General features: G+C 43.1%; 3 protein-coding genes across 3 annotated transcripts; 1 reads left to right on the top strand and 2 right to left on the bottom strand.

Annotated features, from left to right (window-relative positions):
• Positions 1–3,327: 3,327 nt before the first annotated feature.
• Positions 3,328–4,287, top strand: LOC125516929. The gene is made up of 3 exons (XM_048682187.1): positions 3,328–3,385; positions 3,461–3,753; positions 3,855–4,287. The coding sequence occupies exons 1-3, from the start codon at positions 3,328–3,330 to the stop codon at positions 4,053–4,055; spliced, it is 552 nt and encodes a 183-aa protein (XP_048538144.1). The 3' UTR covers positions 4,056–4,287.
• A 3,911-nt stretch (positions 4,288–8,198) lies between these two features.
• Positions 8,199–16,278, bottom strand: LOC125514995 (anaphase-promoting complex subunit 4). Its single transcript, XM_048680403.1, has 19 exons — positions 16,108–16,278; positions 15,171–15,282; positions 14,229–14,320; positions 13,524–13,607; positions 13,080–13,319; positions 12,715–12,795; positions 12,488–12,627; positions 11,992–12,152; positions 11,803–11,903; positions 11,648–11,722; positions 11,078–11,257; positions 10,792–10,874; positions 10,619–10,708; positions 10,120–10,224; positions 9,783–9,921; positions 9,409–9,621; positions 9,174–9,323; positions 8,863–8,944; positions 8,199–8,766 (listed from the first exon to the last, which is right to left on the bottom strand). The coding sequence occupies exons 1-19, from the start codon at positions 16,201–16,203 to the stop codon at positions 8,660–8,662; spliced, it is 2,331 nt and encodes a 776-aa protein (XP_048536360.1). The 5' UTR covers positions 16,204–16,278; the 3' UTR covers positions 8,199–8,659.
• A 4,556-nt stretch (positions 16,279–20,834) lies between these two features.
• Positions 20,835–21,577, bottom strand: LOC125512725 (histone H2B.2-like). Its single transcript, XM_048677817.1, has one exon. It carries the CDS (start codon positions 21,495–21,497, stop codon positions 21,033–21,035), a length of 465 nt encoding a protein of 154 aa, XP_048533774.1. The 5' UTR covers positions 21,498–21,577; the 3' UTR covers positions 20,835–21,032.
• Between the last annotated feature and the right edge of the window lie 1,680 nt (positions 21,578–23,257).

The following is a 23,257-nucleotide window of genomic DNA, read 5'->3' as shown; positions in this document are numbered from 1 at the left end:
GAGTGGACCGATGTAGATAGAGGGGGGAAGGTGATGGGGATGTTGGTGAAGATGGCGGAGGTGTTGGTGTAGATCGCGGTGATGATGATGGCCCTCGACGGTGTTCCAGCGCCACCGGAAGCGAGGGGGAGAGATCCTCCCTCCTTCTTCTTCTTCCTTGACCTCCTCCCTAGATGGGAGAAGGGTTTCCCCTCTGGTCCATGGTCTCCATGGCGTGGGAGGGGTGAGAGCCCCTCCGAGATTGGATCTGTCTCTCTGTCTCTCTCTGTTTCTGCGTTCTCCTCTGCCCTTTCACCGTTTCGTATATATATGAAGATCCATAACTCTGATTGGACTAAAACCTTTGCCGTGATTTTTTTTCCAAAAATTAGCTTTCTTGCGGCCGAAGAAGGGCATCAACCGCCTTACGGGTGGCCCACGAGGGTCAGGGGCGCGCCCCTGCCTCGTGGCCACCTCGCGCACCGTCTCGCGTTGATCTTTCTCCCAGATTTTCCAAATATTCCAAAAATAAGCTCCGTTCGTTTTTATCCCGTTTGGACTCCGTTTGATATGGATATTCTGCGAAACATAAAACATGCAACAGACAGGAACTGGCACTGGGCACTGGATCAACATGTTAGTCCCAAAAATAGTATAAAAAGTTGCCAAAAAGTATATGAAAGTTGTATAATATTGGCATGGAACAATCAAAAATTATAGATACGACGGAGACGTATCAGGCATCCACAAGGGTGGAGGGCGCCCCCCCCTAGGGTGCGCCCCCCTGCCTTGTCGTCGCCTCATGGACCCCCTGACTTGTTCCCGACGCCAAAAAATCTTGTAAATATAGAAATCCCCAGAAATAAACCTAGATCGGGAGTTCCGTCGTCGCAAGCCTCTATAGGCACGAAAAACCAATCGGGAGCCCATTCCGGCACCCTGCTGGAGGGGGAAACCATCACTGGTGGCCATCTTCATCATCCCGACGCTCTCCATGACGAGGAGGGAGTAGTTCACGCTCGGGGCTGAGGGTATGTGCCAGTAGCTATGTGTTTGATCTCTCTTTCTCGTGTTCTTGATATGGCACGATCTTGATGTACCGCGAGCTTTGCTACTATAGTTGAATCTTATGGTGTTTCTCCTCCTCTACCTTCTTGTGATGAATTAAGTTTTACCTTTGAGGTTTCACTATTATCGAATTGAATACTATTATGGATTTGAGAACACTTGATGTATGTCTTGCGTGGGATACCTGTGGTGACAATGGGGTGTTCTATTGATTCACTTTATGTATGTTTTGGCACTCAACTCGCGGATTCCTGAGGTGACATTGGGGTAATCTATGCATAGGGGTTGATGCACATTTTCGTCCTTGTTTCTCCGGTAGGAATCTTGGGGCACTCTTTGAGGTTCTTTGTGTTGGACTGAATATTATGAATCAGAAGTTGTTTGATGCATATCGTATAATTGATCCACGGATACTTGTGGTGATATTGGAGTATCTAGGTGCATTAGGGTTGATTGATGTGTGTCATATGGTGTTATTTTACTACGAACTCTAGGGCTATTTGTGACACTTATAGGAATAGCCCAACGGATTGACCGGAAAGAATAACTTTGAGGTGGTTTCGTGCCCTACAAGTAATTTCATCTTATGTTCTCCGCGATAGGAACTTTGGAGTGACTTTTGTCGCACGTTGAGGGATTGCCATATGATCTAATTATGTTATTATTGTTGAGAGAACTTGCACTAGTGAAAGTATGAACCCTAGGCCTTGTTTTCAAGCATTGCAATACCGTTTTCGCTCACTTTTGTTACTAGTTACCTTGCTGTTTTTATATTTTCAGATTACAAAAACCTCTATCTATCATCCATATTACACTTGTATCACCATCTCTTCGCCGAACTAGTGCACCTATACAATTTATCATTGTATTGGGTGTGTTGGAGACACAAAAGACTCTTTGTTATTTGGTTGCAGGGTTGTTTGAGAGAGACCATTTTCATCCTACGCCTCCCACAGATTGATAAAATTTAGGCCATCCACTTGAGGGAAATTTGGTACTGTCCTACAAAACTCTGCACTTAGAGGCCCAACAACGTCTACAAGGATAAAGTTACGTAGTAGACATCAGGGGGATTCCCAATGGTATTTTTCCAGTCGCTACCATGTGAGCAGGCCTAGGTGGGGGGATTTCTGTGTCTAAAACGTATTTTCCGAACCGCTACTACGTGTAGGCTTCCTATCTGGCACGTAGCGACCTAGCTATTTGGCACGTAGTGACCTAGCGTGTACCCCATCCTGCCTTCGATCGTATTTTGGGCCGACCCATTTTTGGATTTCTTCCTCACAGGTTTTGGGAATGTTCTAGAACCTTCCTTGAACCGGGTTTTTTGTTTTTCTTCCTCACAGGTTTTGGGAAGGTTCTAGAACCTTCCTTGAACCGGGTTTTCTGTTTTTCTTCCCTAGTTTCTTTTCTTTTTCGTTTTTCTTTTCTGTTTTCTTTTTTCCTTTTTTGTGAATGCCTTTTCAAATTTGTGAATATTTTAGTGAAGTCGTGACTTAAAAAATATGAACATTATGAATCTCATGAACATATTTGAAACCATGAACATTTTTCAAATTTGTGAACTTTTTAAAAAAATCATGTATGGCTCAAGCTTAAACTTTAATGGCACGATTCATGAGATTTTTGCATGCAATCTCGAACTTCGGCTCAACTTCATCCATTGGTGCAATTTGAATTGGGATTTCTCCAACAAAAATACATGCCATCGTGTTGTCATGATAGAACTTGCTCACTTGATGAACCAGCGGATTGGTATCGTGAACAGTAACACAATTCTTCCTTTTCTGACGACGCAGAGCAGACACTACATGTTTCTCCTTTCTTCCTTGGCCACTCTTATTAACAATGCCGTTCGTGACAACACATGGGGTTATATCAAGCGGTTTCATGGGCGAGCCCACGTGATAGATACGTGATGAGGGGCGGTAGGAAGCCTAGTGCCAATGCAAAAATGTCACGAGCAACATTCCTGAATTTTAAAAATGTTTAGAATTTGGGGGAAAAACAAATGCTCGTGAATGTGAAACTAATATTTTTAATTTTTTTAAATGAGAAAAAGGAAAGGGCAAAAGGGAAAAAAATAAAATGAACAACAAAACCAAACAAACAAACAAACAGAAAACCGTATAGAAAAAGGAAACCGTAGTCTAAAAAAGAAAAGAAAAGAAAAGGTAGCAGCACCCTTTTTTTAGGGAAAAAGTAGCAGCAGTTTTTTTAGGGATATATATATATATATAGCAGCAGCTGGTTGCGCGTGTGCTCCTTGGGAAAGACTAAATGGGCCACCTTTATAGCCATAAACATTCAGGCCCAGTGCCCCTCAAGAAAGAAAACCGTAAGCCCATTATACCTCTCCAGTCCAGTGAGTGGTAACCCTCCTTCGCCAGAGCTGGAGCTCTCCTTCGGCCAGGCTCATCCTCCTCCTCGGGCTGCTCGGAGCGAGGTGAGTCTCTCCATTTCGAGCTCTACCACCACCCGCATCGGCATCTCAACCCCGAGCGCCTCCTCCTCTGCGCCTCGTCCCCGCGAGACGCGACGTCCCCGTCGTCGTCTGGTTGCGTGCTTTGCACGGAAGGCGCGGCTGGATTTACTCGTCCCAGCGCAACCCAGCAACTGACTTCTTGTCTCCGCTGCAGTGAGGCGGTGGAGCCGCATGGACACGAAGATGCCTGGGTTCGTATCGGGAGGTTCATGCTTAGGGTGGTAAGTTGATTTATTTCGTTCTCAGCCGAAATTTTTCGTTTACCTTGTTCTCGAAGATTGATTGGCAACAGAGTATTAATGTAACCTATCTCCTTTCGCAGCTGACCGTACTGGAGTGGTGTTGCGTTCCCACCTGGCACATACTGGCGTGTCTTTACTTCGTGCATATCTGGGGTTCGGATTCCATTTGCATCGGCCTCGGGGGCATGCTCCAGTGGCTTGTGGGGGCAACACCATTCGTCTCGCTTTTCATCGTACTGTTCACCTTCCTATTCAAGGAGTTCGGCTACAGACGGGCATGAGTGAGGTTGCTCCACGCTTTCGCGTTGAGTGTCTTATTTTCGTGGCTGTTCATCTGCTACTGAGAGTATTATCTTATGTATCTTCGAGCATTTAGAAAGTCCTATGTATGTCAACTCTGGCAGACGATGATTGCCGCACTGGCTTATTTATGTATCTAAGACTATTGAGACTGCATTTGCAGAGCAGTGCTTAATGCTTTCATGACTGAAATTTATTGTGTCCATTTTACTACATTGGTTCCAATGTCAGGCAGTCTATTGTCAGTGCTGCTGTAGGGCTTGTCCGTGGCAACCTTCATAGTCTGTTTCCAGAAATCTAAATTGGTCTGCTCGTCGAATGCTTTGTGATAGGAAGTGGCTGGGTCTGGGTTTGATTAGTACTAGGAGTATGTTCTAATCATCATCTTTGTGTTATCACTTGTTTGCTACTCATGATTCTTATGTTAATTATCATCCAGATATTATAAGCACACCTTAATACTGGTGATTCTCATGTTTATATTGAATACTGTTCCTGATTAGAACAACACTGTAGTTGAGATACCTGATCATCATGCACCTGAATGTTCTTTTTGCCATAAGCTCTCTGCTATTTTCACACTGATGTCAAATAGTAACCTACTGCAGTATGTCCTTGCTGTGTGTGTCGTTAAATAATTGATGTTTTCTTGATCCATTTAAGAATGCAGTAGCCCCGTCTAAGAGGCTGTCGATCGACTGGTCCTTCACCAGAGAACACATAGTGTTTTGTGCATAAATATTGTATTGATCTGATATTATTCGTACCAACTAATTTTGATGATACAATGCATGTTTCACTCTATTACTGCATATTTTGTTGAAAAAAGTACTCTATTACTGCATATTTTGTTGAAAAAAGTTAAGGCTATCAGTTGTGGAACCTCATTTGAGCTTTTCATTTGTTTGTCTGATGACGTTAAGAATCAACTACTTGCTCTGCAAATTGTTTTGTTGCTGTAACTTAAATTGTTTATGTCATCATTTTTCTTTGTGTTATGAACATGAAACGGCATGGATGACAAAATGGTTGCATAAATTGCTTCTTTTCATTGTACTCGCTGGTCCTTTTTAGTTTGCATATAAGTTTTGTCCAAAGTCAAAACACATCTATTATAGAAAAAGGTATCAACACTCCCAATACCAAATCAATATCATCGAATCCATTATGTAACAGTTTGTTTTTAATAACGTGAAGATTATCACGCCAGATTTGCCCAGTGTCTGCCTACCAGGTTTGTGCATTTGATGAAGTAGTTGATAGCTTGTGCTGATGCTTGGATACGATTGTCTGCCGGTCTTAACGTGTATGTGATTGTTGGATCCTTGCTGTTTCGCTGCGGGTACATATGTTTTCTTGTGATGATGGTAGTCCAATTGACTATCCCAGCTCTTCTTGTGACATTTGTTAATCCCTAGTTATTGTGCCTGAAAAATTATCGTTTGTCCTGTTAAATTTTATGGCATCAATTTGAAACATATGGTTGTTCACCGATTGCTGATAGATATCATTTATGGATTCAAGCAACTTTTGTACTCACTGATTAAAATATCAAGAATGCTATGTAAGCCATGCACTTGTGAAGCCTGGGTGTGATTAGGATTTGAATTGCATATAGATTTTATGCTATGTTTGTTTATAACCTGGTTGTGACCTAATATAGTGTAAATCTGCAATGCATGTTTCAACCAATTTTGTGTTGATCTGATATTATTGGCACCAACAATTTTGATGATGCAATGCATGTTTCACTCCATTACTGCACTTTGTGTTGAAAAAAGCTTAAGGTTATCACTTGCGGAACCTCATTTGAACTTTTCATTTGTTTGTCTGATGACATTAAGTATCAACTACTTGCTCTGCAAATTGTGTTGTTGTTATAGCTTGAATTGTTTCTGTCCTCATTTTTCTTTGTGTTACGAACATGAAACGGCATGTGTGACAAAATGGCTACATAAATTGCTTCATTTCATTGTACACCCTCTGGTCCTTTTTAATCTGCATATAAGTTTTGTCCAAAGTCGAAATATCTTTAATTTGATCACTTCTGGAAAAAGTATCAACACTCACAATACCAAATCAAAGCCATTGAATTCATTATATAACAGTTTGTTTTTAATAATGCTAAGATTATCACGCTAGATTTGCTTACTGTGTCCGCCTACCAGGTTTGTGCATTTGATGAAGTACTAGATAGCTTGTGCTGATGCTTGACATGTGTATGTGATTGTTGGATCGTAGTTGTTTCAACTGCGGGTACATATGAAGCGGCAGCGGCAAAATGTCAGAGAGGTTGTCGCAATTTTTTGATAGGATTTTGAGTTGTCTGGCGAACGCTTTTTTCTGGAACTTTTGCTTGACCACGTGGTGCATGTGCATGAGTATTTGTCCTTCCTGTTTTTATAGGGTTCTTGGTGATGTAAGTCTTTGTATCCATTACATTAACCTTATCTTCTAGTTTCTTGTAGGCAGACCACATTGCATCTCAATTCTCTTGCAACCTTAGACACTGCTTTCCTCTTCGTACATTCCAATTAAGGACTACATCCATGGGAAACTAGCATAACACGGCCACAAAGTTGCAGGCACCACCAGCGAACTGAACTAACAGCATGCAAGCAACCTGACCAAACTGAAAATAGGTAACACGCTAAGAACATACAGCCAGTCTAACCAAATTGACAGCAGAGAACACCCCAGCACACCACACATATGAATGTTGTGACTAACATAGGAACATATGGACCTCCAGACTCGACCACATCGCAGACCCTCATCCCTGAGAGGCCACCGCCGGCTGGGCTGGCACCGCCCGCAGCGTCGTCGGCTTCTTCTTTTTTGCAGCCGTCCCTTACACCGGCGAGGTGACCGCCGAGATGAAGCTGGACGCCGGGGGCGCAGGGCCCCTCCTTGTGAAGCAAGACCAGCCGTGAATACCGAGCTCCGGGGTGTGGGCCTGGAGCGTTGCCGATGCTTGTCGTGCCCCTTCCTGGGTAGCAGAGGACTTCCAGGCGTCGGTCCAAAGAGGGGCACCTTGAAGACAAAGCGCGAGGTCGAAGAGAGTGTCCGGGGTAGCCTCCCCGGGGCACACCCTGGACGGAGGAAGGGGTGCAGCTCCCAGAGCTGCTTGAGCTTGTCAGCGAGACTGACAGGACAGGAGACGTCCTGGAATTGCGCCCAGAAAGCTCGATCCTGCCCGTGCTCTGGATCATGGCTCCCTTGGTAAAAGGTTGTGCGCGGGGAGCACTCTGGGGCAGATCGATGAAGTGCTCTGAATCACGCCGAGCTTGTGTCAGCTCAGGTAACGTTGGTGTCCAAAAAATGCACTGCAGAAGATACGACTTACCGGCTATGATGCCGCCTGTCTGCCTAACCTCCTCGCAGTACCCCGGCGCTGCTTGGTTTCCTTGAGGTCCGAGGTTTGCGTCTTCAAATCCTCAACCAAGGTATCCCTTTTTCAACCTTCAGCTGGCTGTAGTCCTCGATGCGCTTGTTGAGGTCCTGTTGGAGGAGGGCGGACGCATCCTTGGCAGCCCCTCTTGCTCTTTTTCGTAGAGGGCGACCGTCTTCTGAGCCTCACCCCGGGGAGTACCGGCTTCTTCCCGGGCGGCCTGGGTCTGCTGTTGGGCAGTCCGGAGCTGGGTTTCCAGCTCGGCCACCCGCCTTTTTCGGACCCTGTAAACAGATGACAGGTGTATCAGGAGTTTTTTTTAGACATTCTGCTGAAAGCTTCATAATATTATGATGAAGCAAATGGTAAAAAGGTCGACATAGCGTACCTGTGGCGCTCCCGACATTCTGCTCAGTGCTCAGGGCTTTGGACCTTGAGCTCGGACTGTGCCAGCATCTGCTTCCCCTTCACCAGATCTTGGGTAAGGTGATGTACATTTGAGAGCAGAACAATAGGACCATTTGCACGTGAGATGAAGTGTTTCAATCATGTGGTCGCCGTCTTAGAGCTGCGTGGCAGACGAGACAAACCACACGAGTGCTGCAAAGCGACGGAGAAACTGGGATGCAACTTGTTACTACAAGGTTGTGAGACGTTCAAAGCTGTGAAACGAGTGAACTGGCAAATGCCAAGATGACTTCGCTTCGGTCCTGTCCTGGTGTTACATAAAAGCTCAACCATGCATAATAACTTATCAACACACCAACTTCACGCAATTAACAGCAAAACTAGGTACTACCTCCGATCCATATTACTAGTCACTGGTTCAGTACAGAGTTGCAGGGAGTACAACATTTCTGTTGCAACACCACCATTTACAGAGTATCGTCCTAAGTTGACTCTGCAGATGTACACCCGAAATGTGAGTTTCAGACCTGACCAAACCGGTACCAACACCATTTAGCTGCAGCAACTGGGCGATCAAACACATCTTCAGAAATCAAAATCAGAACAAGCATTTGCAACTGGGCAAGGAAATTTCAACGTGTCCTGCGCTAGGCTCCCGGTGATCATGACCGCGGGTTGCTCATTGTGACTGGCAGCTACTTATGCTCTGTTTTCAGCACAGGATAGTGCAATTCTACAATCTTTTCTGCTGCATGGCGAGCTGAAGCTGCTGGTGTTGTACCATGGTCACTCCATCTCAGAACCTTCATCTTCATCCTCGTCTTCGTCCTCGTCAAGGATATAGACCAAAGCATGCCTCCGCGACGAGAAGACACAAGCCACTCCTCTTGAGGCTGTAAACATTGAGGAAAAGCGAGCTCCAGACATTACTTGTTATGTGAAATGAATACCAACTGAAAATCATGTGCGGAAATAAACACTCAACCTACCACTGACTGCCAGCGGAGTAGACAAAGGGTGAGGGATGCTACGAACTTTTCCATAATCTGTATCCAATTGGAGTTCCAGCACCTAAACATGTTCATGGCAGGAAATTAGCGCTATTACCATTTGCCAGCAAAAAAAGTAAAGTCAGCTTCAACAAGCACCTCTGTCAATGGACCAATTTACAGATCCAGTGCGATTTTGTTTATCTTGTTGCAGCGATTAATTACTACTAATATGGCTACTTTAATTTTGTGTAGTATAACTTATTTCAGTAGGTTTCTCCCATACTGTTCTCATTTAAGTAAATTCGTACCTCCAATTCTTGGAGATTGTAATAATTTGCAGGGAATGTTCTTGAGAGCTGTGAAAAAGAGAGGTTCTCTGTCTGCAGCATAACCATCCAAGATCTCCCGGCACTTTCAGAACTGGACTTTCCACTAAGTAGTAAAACCACCTGGTTGTCCTGTGAATAACCGTTTTCTTTTCTAAGATATGCAAAGTGCTTTACAAAAGCAAAGTATTGCCTCAATAACTGTAACAGGGAATACCTTGTAAAGAGACAGATCAACACACTCGTATTCAACAGGTATATGCAACAGAAAACCTGAAAGTGATGGTGTGCTGGAGGTACTACATGAGTTGCAGAGGTCCTTTATCACAGCAACGAAATTTCTTAAATTTAACGATCCATCAGGTATCTTGAAGCATATGTAGTCAGTCGAGCTATATGAAGAAGCATTATGCTGAGAATCTTTATCCTCCTATTTTGAGTAATCAGTTAGGAATTTGAAAAGTGACAGATCATGGACCCAATGCAAAGCATGTACAGAATAAGTTAAAGAAAAACATGGAAATAAGCAATGAGTATGTTCACATCAGGACCATTAGTTTGTTGGAAGAAATCACCAAAGAGAACATAAACCTTATAGAACGCAATTGATGCTGGAGTACTGGTTGATGACAAGGCATCGGACGATGTAACAGGATAAAGAGGAAGCAATCCTTGGCAATGTATTTGTGAAGATACAGTAGTGAATGGCATCAAGAAAGCCTCCTTCAAGCTAAAAAATATGGGATATAGAGTTGTTAGCATAGCATAAAATTGCTTCACAAAAGGAAGGAACAGTTATTTTAAGTAACTAGGAACAAGTTTAAAGTTATTCTGTCTGTAGAAACTGAATACACAAAGATTTGACTGACAGTACATTGAGTCGAGACACGTGTACTGGCAAATAATTTGAAGCAATAAAATGATTCACCTTTCTTCCAACTCGCTAAATTGCTTGGCCAAACTCCTTTCCAAAAACTTTGTGTCTGTAAATCCTCCAAAAACTACTAGATGCTCAACATGTTTCGCAGTATCACTGAAGAAGTGTGTTGCACACAATTAAATAAGTTAGCCACGCATCATCACAACTTGGGAATAGGTACCATAAATCTTCGAACTATGAAAGCAATGCTAAAAACATCCAGACCACAAAGGTACATGCAAGCAGGAATGATGTTTCTTCTTTAAAGATAAGCCATGCAGTTAGCAACGCCAAGACACAACCATGTACGAAAACTGCATCTACGAAAACTTCCATAGTACAACAGTACAACCCATAAGTGTCCAGATACAACCATGCACTTATGTTTATAAATGGTGAATGGTAACATGCAAATAGGTACCAAAAATCATCAAATCTATACAGATAGTGTAAATAAAGTCCAATAAATCAATAGCAAACATAAAACAACAACTGGCATGCTACTTACATATCCCACTCAAATATCTGATCTGTTTCAACTAACTGCTTGATTGGATCCTTATCAAGAAGAAACTTCAGAAAAATCACCACAAGTTCACTACAGAAGATAATCCCCTGCTAGTTAATAACAAAATTCATGACATGAGAATGAAGAGGGCAATAAGAAAGAAAGACATAAACCTGTTTGTGGATGGAACTTGATCAGTTGGTTCACTTAACAATATCTTAACACACTTCAAAACCCAGCTGAAGAAATTTTGGAACTGGAAAGTCAATGAATCAATGAAAGTTACTACATGAGAAACTACCAAAGGTACATCATCATCATCAGTAACCATAACTGGATATGCCAAAAAAAAGGGAAATGATATGCGCACTTGTTCAGGAAGGAGCCTCATTTTAAGATGACACGAGTCTCAATTCTCAACAAAATTTGAGAAAACATGAAACAAGAAAAAAAGTGTACCAGATAAAGAACAGTAGCTGCAACCCTTGAAAAGCGCTCAACTTGCACAACTAGCATCCCTACCCTCTCAGTTACACCATCCATAAGCTTTTCATCTAACCCAATGTTCTGAAATCGTGAACGCCATCTCGCAAGGCCTCTTAGTTCTGCAAGTCTGAATGAAATAATTTCGACTGCAGGCTATAAATAAAGAACATATTAGCAAGCAACTCAATTTTAATTACAGAAACTTGAAATAGGTTGCAGGTATAACACATGTTTAGTCTGGCCAAACCAGATGGGTTGACCTCCAATTAGTGAGCTATGACTTTAATGTTGTGATATAAAGGAAGACATGGCTGTGGTATTCTACCAATACTAACAGTACTTCCTGGTTTGAGTCAACTAACTTTGTTTTTAATAACTGAGTCACCTAACTAGTAAAGCACTAACAACTTAACTAATTATAGCAGAAAGACGTGAAGCTGCCTAACAAACTCTATAGTATCCAACTATCCATTACAAGGAACCAAAAATACAGACAATAGTACCAATAATATGTTGCTCTGGTATCATTATGTAGTAGCTGACCTGAAGATGCTCACTGACAACAATACGAAGTTCTCTTCCAGCACTTTCAATAGTCTTAGCTATCCTCTTGAGACCCTTTCATATAAAAAATAACAAGTTTAGACAGGTTATTTAAGAAAAGAAGGTATGCAAGTTATGGCAATAGCAATAAATACCGCTTCACCAAGGGAGCTGACTAGAAATTGATGTAGAGCCGGACTTGTATGTGTCCCAAACAAAAGGCTCATAAACTCATCCTCGGAGCTAGATTCCATCCCTGTAAATGGTCAAAAACTTAGACCAATGTAGAAAAATAAAGGTATGTGATTCTTGATGGTTATGGCTTCAAAAGAAACCAATCATACCATGGGCAGTAAGCAGAGAAGGCAAGGCACTAAATTTCTCATGAAATAAGTTCATAGCATTCGACCATTGTTTGGACATCATAGATATGGAAGCACGGACAACTTCGACCAGATCTTGAATACTTGACGCTTGTTGAGACACCTGATGTAGCTCATTTTTCCTTTATTGGTGATAAGACAAACAGAATAAAAAAATCTTTATTCAATTTTAGTAGGAACAGCCCAGCAGTCAATATCCTTACAAACTTTAGTACTGAAATACTGCTGCTATATTTTAGGGAAACAACAAAAGCCTAAGATATTTACACTTGGCCAAATAATTAGTTACGATCGGTGAATTGGACCGTCAGAGTTCAATCTTTTAGGTGCCAGTGAATGTGTTATTCTAGCACCTTTTGTGGATCTATTTTTATTTTCATACAAGACCACAAGAAGAAGATGGTTTTGGAACAAGGACAGAAGGCATTAAAAGGCAATGGAATTGGTATGCCATTACCTGTTGGAGAAGATAGAGGTATCAAGGTGCAAACAATGTACCCCAACAGAAAGATCATTACTGAGAGAAAGGTTGTCAGTATTAATCAGCTTTCCAGAGCACAGAAGAACCAACTGATGGAGATTTCGTGATAAAGAGACCTGATATTAAGAACAACTATTGCTCAGAATATCATATCCAGCAGACTGATACGTGCATAAGAACCTAAGAAGTGAAGAATTAATGACCTTGCTTATGGAAACATCCTGAAGTCGGTAGCTAGTTCTTTTTCCAGAGGATTGTACATGGATTGGAACCTTATTTATGTTCTGAAATATCACCAATAAACTCATTACTGCCACGGTACGCCCCAGAACTAATAATTTACAAAGACAAAAGGTAGGCAACAGGTTGTCAATATCCATAGATCGTAAAAATATTGCAGAAATAACTATTTCATAATATCATATTTACTGTTAAGGTATACGAGCCTTGCTGTCAAAGTAACAAAAGGGTATTAATGATAAGAACAACCTTGAGAATCAGAAGAAAGCATGCATAGCTGATTATATTGACTGTAAATGTAGAGCATTCAGTTATTGTGTTTACTTACTATCTTTCCAATTGGAAATATTCCAAAAATACTGAAGCAAATGCAACCATCTTTATCACCAGTGCACAGAATATTAAAACGTTGACACGAAGCGCTTGAAAATGCCTGAATGGCTTCTTCATTCTCATCTGCAAGACCAGTATCTCCCGAATTGAGCCCACCTATCCTAGGCATCACGGGAGCAGGAGGAAAGAAACGTGTAGTGCGGTCTTCATAAGATAACAAGTCTTCCTTGTCAGTCTGCAGTAATTAGCAGAGGGCTCTAGTAAGGAACTTTTCCACTGAAACCCTATACTATTCTCAGTAAGTGCAAAATTCAAGCAGTTGATCATCTCCGGTTGCAAGTTTCACTGAATAATTTTCAATAAGATGCAAGCTAAATGTGATTTAACAAATAATATCTTGAGTAAATATAGTAAATGTTTTTCAAGGGAATAAATATACCCTTGATAGTGGTTCATCTTCTGCCCAATTCAGACATACGATGGCAACATCGTGAGATTTTATACTTCGTAACATCTTCCCATTCTGCAATTAGCACTCACGTTATTTATACATACACGAAGTGGTAAAGTAAATAGAAGTAACAAGTAAACTGTAATAGCATGCATGATTGTTTGTGTAATACAAAAAACACAAATTGCAAAAGAGTCAAAACATAAAATAGATTATGTACTTATGTTACAACCTTCGAGATCATATAAGGAGTTTTTACAATAACTACTAACACACAGTGATACAAAAATGATATTGCAAATTCAGTTATGATGAAACTGCAACAGATTGCAAATTCGAAATGGTGCTCAACAGAAAATAAAGCAATTCGAAATGTGCTGTATCAATGTGTCTGGTTTTAGCATCAACTAACCACTTCATTATATTACTGAGACACAATTTTTATGGGAAGATCCATATTCTTTATGTATGCACATAGTTGTCTCAGAGGTCCTTGGGAGCATGTGCCCCCAGTGATCTCCTAATAATTCCATACATAAAAGTCAAAAGTTACGAAGGCCAAATGAGAACAGTGCCATTAGCAAATTATAAGGAACCATGCAGAGTTCAGGTTTGCATGAAGTATGAAAAGATAGTCCGGCAACAAAAAAGAAGGCATCAATAGTTTCTACTCATTGCTTTCAGCATGCACACCTCAACATCATGCAAAAGAACAAAACCATCTTCTGTACCAAGTGCTACTATTTTACCATCAGGGCTCCAGCAAATTGATGTGATGCACTTCCCTGAAAAATAAGCATTTTACTATTTTAGTGCCTGCTACCATTTTAACTTGAAAACAGATGCTGTCAGTTCAATTACTGAGAAAGCATACATCAAGGGCCCCTTGCATTTTGAGGAAGGAAAAGAAAAGGGTCATTTTCGAAGTTTGGCTACCGCCAGGTGATCCATTATCCAGTGCCGATGTCGGATCTGCCAGCTCTTCCCATGGGTTGAAGGATTTTTATACGATTTTGTAGGATTTCAATCCATAGCATTACTTTTGAATAGAAGCCCTTTGGATCGAAGGAATGGGACCACCAAAAAATTATATGGGTTGCTCTCCAACATCCCAATTTTAAAGGATCTCTACTAGGGGTTAGACCTTATGAAAATTATTCTTTATGTCCTGTATGCACATTCTCTATCTTTAAATTCCAGCAAACTTTTTGTGGAAGTCTAAAGAGACATGTTTGCAAGTTCCTGTAAGATCCAGGAAGTCATGGCATCTGCCTTTTTTAGAATCCTGCATTCCAAATAGGCCCTAAGGGTGCAAGTATAATAAGACTACACAGAAAACGGACAGTGTTCTCAGCTGGTGAAGTTTGTCATGGAGCAGGGATCTCACTTCTTCTAAACACAAATTGCCAAACCATCTGCCTTTTACTTAGGATACGACTGCAAAATATGTAGTTATTGTTGAATAGACAAGGTGCGCCTCAACACAAGACATGTACTTCTTTGAACATACCGAACATGAGGAATTGTCTATAACTATTTATTTATTTTTGGCATTTAAAAAGAAAGAAAAAATAATAATTTGATAGATGGCTCATCGTTTTTATTATGAGCACCAAGGGGTGGGAGGGTAGCAACCAGGGGATATAGTCCACAGCCGTTGCCAATTGAAGCGATGGAGGAGAACCTTGGAGTCATCAGTAACCATAGCAAGCAGATCCTTCTCTGGGTTCCACTCTGCCAATTTTATCTAACAATAGTAGAACATGTGTAAGGCAATTTCTAATGGATCATATTAATATGAATCTATAATAAATAAATAACAGAAAGTGGAAAAGGTGCACGCAATACATAAAGGTGTCAAATACTCAGCAGCGCTTAACTGTTGGATCTATATAGCTGACTATATAGCTGAATGTTGCTGAATAGGGCATAAAATAGAAATCGAATGAATCAAGCATGTCTAAGGGCTGAAAAATTGATCAGTGAGTGCAAATGCCAAAGCTAAACTCGATAAACAAATGTGGTGTTTGTCGCTCCAGATTATCAAAATGGCGTGGTTCCTGATCGTGTTGAGGTCAGACGAATCGATCCACTGCTAAGTCCCAGACAAAACCCCTCTCAGCCGCACGAAGTGACAGTAGGGAACCACTAGGTCCCGGCCCAGCCCTCTTAGGAATTTCAGCAAACGGTTGGCATGCGGCAAGGGTGCGGCCACCCCTGGATTACCAGCCCAAATCCACCCGCGTCCTCCCGCGAGGCCGCCGCCTCGTGTTCGAAGCCCGCCGCACGAGAGAGCGGCGCGACACGGAGCCCAGGCGGCGAGCCGGCGGACCCCTCTGGTGGCGACAAGGAGGAGAGAGGGGCGGGGAAAGGCCGGCGGCGGGGCTAGGTTTTCGGCCACCCGAGTCGCCGCTGCGGGGGTAGGGGGGACTTTCTGGCCTGCACTAATTCGGGGAGGGGAGGGGCGGGGCGATGCGGAAGCTTCAGCGCAGATTGGTGAAGCTCGTCGAGGCGAGCTCGCGCGCGAGGGAGGGCGTTTCGGCTAGCGGGAGGAGGGAAGGAGGCGAGATACCTGGAAGGGGATGGGCTTGTCGAACTGGAGCTGGAACGGCGTGCCGGAGGCCGCCGCGGACGACGACGCCGCCTCCTCCATCTGCTCCTCCGCCATGGCGACCTGCTGCTTGGTGGGTGGTTTTTTGGGGGAAGTATTTTTGGGCGGCGGACAGGCGGGAAGAAAGAGAGGGTTTTTTTCTTCGACGCCGATAAATGCCACTTGTGTGTGGGGTGTCAGGGGTCTGCCCACACACACATTTTATATGATGTATAAGAGGATCAGCTCACACATCTATGTGTGGGCAAAACAAGTAATGCATATACACTTTTTTTTTCACCCGATTCTTTTTACACGCGTGCGTGTGGATGAAATAGATAATGCCCACACGCTCCGTACGTCAGGCCTCGTACCTCATGGTCTCGCACACCCCGCGTGACAGTCACTACGCGTCCCGCAGTTGCCATGGTCCAGACCCTCGTCCATGTTTGTTTAACTATTGCCATGTCGCTGAACTTCAGTTGCCATGTCGGACAACTACAGTTGTCATGGTTGCTCAACTGCAGTTGTCATGTATGGTCTGGTCTACTGCAGTTCAATGATTTTAAAACTTTAGGAGTTGTCACCCACTAACACTGGGTAGTTGCCATGTAGCACTACAAAAAAGCATGGCAAAAAAACATGTTCGGGTAAAAGAGAGAGTTGCCATGTGCTCACAAGCACACTAGGGCAGTTGCCATGTAAAGAGAAAGAGTTGCCATCTGCTTACGTGCACGCTAGGGCAGTTGCCATGTACCATGCAAAAACACATGGTAACTCGGGTAAAAGAGAGTTGACATCTGCTTACAAGCAAAGTTAGGGCAATTGCGATGTACCCGGCAGAAACACATGGTAACTGCCAGCTTTGGGTGTGGGCGAGAAGACGGGCGTGTGGGTGAAGTGATCAATGCCCACACACTAGCTCCCTCTGCGTGCGTGAAAACTGATGTGTGGGCGAATTGCTAAACGCCACACACCAGCCCCCCGTGTGGTGAAAAAAACGTGTGGATGACCGAATGAATGCTCACACACCAACTTAGTCCTACGTGACACACAAAAACTGCTAGAATGCGTCAAAATTCATATAGAATTGATTAAACGAGGATACATGCATGTGGGTGAGTTACCAAACGCCTATACATGTGGGCGTTAGTGTTTTCGTTTTTCTTTATACAATGAAGAAAGAGGGAGCGATAAGAGCATGGCCCCCCGATTGGATCGCCCCTGTAAACTTTACGGACCAAAACGACCAAGCAATCGCCTAATTGAAGCCCACCCGGATTTCTTTACAAGGGTGTACCACAAAAATGTTAGTGATTTCAAAAAAGTTCATGAATTTGAAAAGGTTTACAATTTTTTTTTAAATGTGCACCAATTTAAAAAAGTTCATTATTTCAAAATTTTGTTCACGAATTTAAAAAAATGTTCATTCAAAAAATGTTCATGATTTAAGAGAACGTTCATGAATTTGTAATAAAATGTTAGAAAAAAAATTGAATTAAAAAATATTCATTATTTCAAAAATTGTTTATGATACAAAATTTTCATGAATTTAAAATATTTTTTAAAATTGAAAAACAAAAACAAAAATGAAAAACAGAAAATAAAAGAAAAATGAAAAATGAAAAATTAAAATAAAAAGAAAATAGGAAAAGGAATAAAAGAAAAAAAACGAAAGAAAAAATAAATAAATAAGGTTCAGGGAAGGAGAACCTTCCCAAAACAGGTTGGGATGAAACCAATAAATGGAACGGCCCATACAAAAACGCACGCACGAGGGGGGTTACGCGCACGGTCGCTAACCGGTGACCCCGCGCCAAATAGATTCCCCCTTCCATTTTTATTTTTTTGAACTAATTCCCCATTCCATTGGCTTTCGTCAAGTTTAGATTGCTTACCACGAGTGTCACATGGTTCCCCCTTCCATTGTTTTTCAAGGAAATAGCCAAACTTTATTCATCAAATTCCACAAAAGTGTGGGATACAAAATGTGTCATGAGGCTGGCCAAGCCACACATGTCGTCCTAAAGCTAGATTGAGAGAAAATATTGCTAACTTATGAGCTTCAACATTAGAAGTTCGACTTTCAAAAGTAAAACCACACGTAAAAGAAGTAGCTCTAGCTTTTATTTCACTGATAATGGCTCCATATCTCCCTTGTTCTCCGTGGTTGATATCACCTATTACTTGTTTAGAGTCAGAGGCTACGACGAGCTGGTTGATGTTTAGATCCTCGGCTAAATAAAGGGCTTCTCTGCATGTAATGGCTTCCATGGTGAGGGCATCCTCAACTCCCGCAATCACCCGTACTGAGCTGCCGAGCTAGTTACCATTTTTATCACGACAGATTGCCACTGCCGAACCTCCCTATCTCATCTGATGCCTGCATCGACATGAATTTTAAGAAAATTTGGTGGTCCCCCCTTCCCTTGGTAACAAGTAAAATACAGATGTAGACTATTTACAGGGGTATATTTTCCAGATCTCCCAAGCGGGGCCGTTTTTTTTAGGCAAACGAAAGCCTGGGTTGTATGTACTTTTTTTAGGCAAGGGTTGTATGCACTTCCGTGGCCATGGCCTGAGCCTGCAGGATATATGGCCCAACAGTTACTGAAGCCCATGTGGCAAACCTATTTCTTTGTAGTCCTGATTTGCCACCTGGCCCACCCCAGTTAACCTTCGGCCATCAAGAGTAAGAAAAAACTTTGGCCGCCAAAGGAGAAGCTCCATTTTTTTATTTATTTTTTTGCTCTACCAAATTTCTCTCTTCACTCCAAAAAAAAGTTTTCTCTCGGTTTTTCTATCACAAGCCATTGAGAGTAGGAGAACTACGGATCAATGCCATAGCTATACTTTTAGGTTCTTCCATTCTAGATTTGTTTTTCGCGATGACAGTATAATAAGACTTGCATGGCTGTATTTTTGTCATGGTGTGGCGTTCATAGACCATGCACCTGACACCATGAAGCATTTGGTGTTTTGTTTGGACGGATAGTCGTCTCTAGTTCAAGTGGATTATCATCAGTCACTGGGCAGTGGTGGTAGTGATGGTGGTATCATGATGATAGTGACCAAGTGACAAATCAACGGCTTGCCTTGCAAGGGGTGTGGCCCCAACCACATACATGCCCTAGATACCTCATGGGTGGCTATGCGGCTTTTTAGAAAAAGCTGAGGTTAGCCCAACTTATACAAATTTGATATTCATTTGACTTCAGTTAGTGATGTGACTTTCGAAGAACTTTGATTAATTATTAAGAAAGTCGGTTAGTTTGCTAAAAGAATGTAGCTTAACCCACTTTGGCATTCCCACAAGAGAAAACCTCATGGTTTGATTTCGAACGACTTGAATATTGAGAGTACTAGAGTTGCACAAAAATATGTGCAGCTTAAGATACAGAAATGTGCACATATTTTTATAATTTAAAAAATGTTTAACCAGCCAGCATCAGAGAATAAAGTTGTCACTGAAAAATAAAGTACAAGTCACATAGACACTGACCAAAAAAGAAAATTACAAGCAAGACCGAAGAATCTCTTAAGCTTGATGCCAGCTTCTGTCACCCTTGTCCAATACCACCAAAGCGGTCACCAAAGTAAAAAGGGGACAGATCACCTCTTCGCCCAAGCTCAATACGGCTCCATTGCCGATTCACTACTTTTTTTACTTCCAAAGTACTCTATCTCTTTAAAGACAAAGCCATTACTGTTTACTGGTATGTGAATCGGAGATTTGTGCGGCGTATTTTGCCACGCATTGCTTGTACGTAGTATTGTGCAGTACTCCCTCTGTAAACTAATATAAGAGCGTTTAGATCACTAAAAATTAGTGATCTAAATGCTCTTATATTAGTTTACAGAGGGAGTACTGTGTAAACTAGAATCACCCAGCACGTGGAATAAGCTGAACCCAAACACTAGAAACATTTCATACGCTGATTCCACTAGAGCTGTGTGTCACTTTCTTTCGGTTGCTTCAATGCAGTAAAATCGCATGCGTCTTCAAGAACCATGGCTCGCTCCAACTCGAAAGGTCTCCTCTACCTTGTGCGTACTACAGTAATGGCTAGTAGTATTACTACAAAACAGCACAGATACAAAAAATACTGCCGTCGCAAGTCGCAGAAGTTACCAATCCTTCTACTGATTGTGGATATCTCATGTCCTATTTCAGCAGACGATGCTGCCAAGACTGAAGCCCCGGCCACAGGACAAGAGCATAGGATCCGTTCCATGGTACACAAAATGTGCGTACAAGGCGTGTAAGTTTTCTTCAATGAAGAGCGAGGCAATAAAACAGATAAGCCAAGCTGCTACAGACTGGTTAACCAATTGACTGACACTATTTACAGAGTAATGGATTAGCGATGCCAAGGCTCTCAATTCTGCGCTGACATGTTCCACCGAGCACTGGTTTTCTCGGTCTCGTGCAGAAACGCAACCTGCTGACGGAGGATCAGGGGTCTGCAAACTGAACTTACTACCGTGCAAAAGCAGAACACACATGGCAGAGACTAGTGCAAATCAAATCAGACTGAAGGAATCACAAACGAGCAGCAATGCATCGTTATTCTAAACCGCATCTCAGTTTGCATTCCGATCCATTAGCGGTAGAATTCGCACACAAAATGCGAATTGGCCAGGCATGGCTGCGTTCAGTTCAGAAGAGCAGAAAAGCCAACATCAACCAGATCATCACTGATGCGGTGTAGAACCACGACTGCAACATTTTCTAGATAGATAACAGCTTGCAAAAGCAACAACCAAGGATCCAACAAAGCGTTGGCAATCATCTAGCACTCGCACTACTACTACGGTACTACCACTACTTGCAGAGAGATAAGCAGAGTCAGCAGCAGCCAACTACTAACATTTGGAACAACAAGGGCGACGCGTTCAGATTCTGCCTAGGAGGAGGTGAACTTGGTGACGGCCTTGGTGCCCTCGGAGACGGCGTGCTTGGCGAGCTCGCCGGGGAGGACGAGGCGGACGGAGGTCTGGATCTCCCGGGAGGTGATGGTGGGCTTCTTGTTGTACCTCGCCAGCTTGGCCGACTCCCCGGCGAGCTTCTCGAAGATGTCGTTGATGAAGGAGTTCATGATGGACATGGCCTTGGAGGAGATGCCGATGTCCGGGTGCACCTGCTTCAGCACCTTGAAGATGTAGATCTTGTACGTCTCCACGCCCTTCTTCGCCTTGCTGCCCTTCTTGCGGCCCCTCGTCTTGCCCTCGCCGCCGGCGCCCTCCTTGGCCGCCGTCTTGCCCGCCGGAAGCCGCTTCTCGGCCTTGGGCTTCTTGCCCGCCGGGGTCTTCTCCGCCGCCTTCTCGACCTTGCTCTCGGCGGCCGGCTTCTTGTCTGCCTTGGGGGCCATGGCTGCTGCTGCTGCTTCGGAGGTGGGAGAGGGAGCGGGAGGTGTTTCGCTGGGAGGTGGGGAATTGCAGATGTGAATGGAGGCGGGGGGCGGAGGAAGTATATAGAGGGGAGGAGGTGCGCGCTGATTGGTGGAGAGGCCGGTGCCTCGGATCGATGACGTGGGCGAAATGGTGGGCAGCAGGAAATTTTCTCCGTGGCTGGCGGGAATTTTGTAATTTCGGCGCACAGAAACACAATTTAGAAACATACTCCCTTATCCTCAAAAAAAAAACATACTCCCTTTTGTGCTACTCCACAATTTTGTTGGAGTAGTCTTTTACGGATGCGACGCATATATTAAAAAAAACAGCTATTACTTCTCTCACAACTAGGAGTATGTTACTCGTGCGACCCAAAACAAAAGGCCACAGTTGTACTCTGCAACCTTGATTCAGGTACTTCCCCTCCCTTCCCTCGCCTTTCGGGTTTGGGTTCTCAGTCCTCGAACGATTCCTCTAAAGCACTTGTCTAATGTCGCCACGTACGGTGTGATGGTGTTCTGTGGCGAGCATGGGCCTCGCTTGGAACAGATTGCATCCATTGGGGCTAATGAGATCTTTGAAGGGGCCCTCGTGGCGACTCGTGCTCAAGCGGGACATGAGCCCCGACCCTTGGACTTTTGTTGCATCCATGCATAGAGAGCATGAATCCAGTAATGGCGTCCCCTCGGCGACCGGGGAGAAACTCCTATCGTCGTGACCTCTCAATTGGGGTAGCGTGAGAGGCCTCTCAGCGCGCCTGATGAGTCTAGATTTGCATTAGTTTTTACCTCTAGTTTCTATGTTGTATCTGTAGATTATCGGAATTTTTACATCGTTCGCGCACCCTTTTGATTGATTTCACCATGATCTTAACCAACAAGAGGATCTGAAGCAAGCGTTAAAGAGGAGAACACGGCTATATGGATGAAAATTATGTTATTTCACACGATGGAAACCTATCATAAAGAGAAGCGATTGAGTGGAGCAATTTCCAGCCAAAATAGGGCACCCATGAGAGAAAGACGACGCCTGGTATGAGCGCAACCTCTTGTACCCTCGCTCATACCAAGTGGTTTCGCCTCAATGGATCGACTATTTCATCACGAAGGATTCGACACGAATCAGAGTTGAAAAGACACGAGAAACTTCACTGGAACTAAGAACCCTAGCCTCCGGAAGGGATTCGAGGGGGAATCGATAGAAGGGCTCTGTCATGCCAACATCTTGACCAAGGAGACTCCGGCATCAGCCATAGTCGTCACCATCCCCTTTTCATCTCTTTGTAATAGTAGACCCTAGGTGGAAACACACGTGTATTACATTGATCGTCCATCCATGTTCACATTGTTATCCTTGTGATGTGTCGTTTCTGTGTCCAAGTACTACCCCTATTCTCGGGGATATGGAGGAACCCTAGTATGTTTAAGTGTTGAACGCCGAGTGGATATAAAATCCTCTTTTGCATACTTGAGTTAATATTCTTCATGCATGTTGCATAAGTGTGACGCTCTTAGATCATGCGCCCGACACCAATAAGCATTTGATGTTTTGTTCGGACGGACAGTCACTGTAGTTCATGTGGGTTATAATCTGAACTAGAGGGATACATGTGCTTCGCCGCACCCGTTTTTCACTTATTGGATTATTTTTTTTTTCGATTGGTGTGTAGTTTAAATTGGCTGCCTTTATTTTGGTTTTGCTTGTCTTGGGCTAGTCCTTTTCTGTGTTGGAGTTGGCC

The sequence above is a fragment of the Triticum urartu genome, chromosome 6, assembly GCF_003073215.2.
Source record: "Triticum urartu cultivar G1812 chromosome 6, Tu2.1, whole genome shotgun sequence".
In the NCBI taxonomy this organism is placed as follows: domain Eukaryota; kingdom Viridiplantae; phylum Streptophyta; class Magnoliopsida; order Poales; family Poaceae; genus Triticum; species Triticum urartu.
The sequence above is the reverse complement of the archived record's forward strand: the minus strand, read 5'-3'. Positions and strand labels throughout refer to the sequence as shown.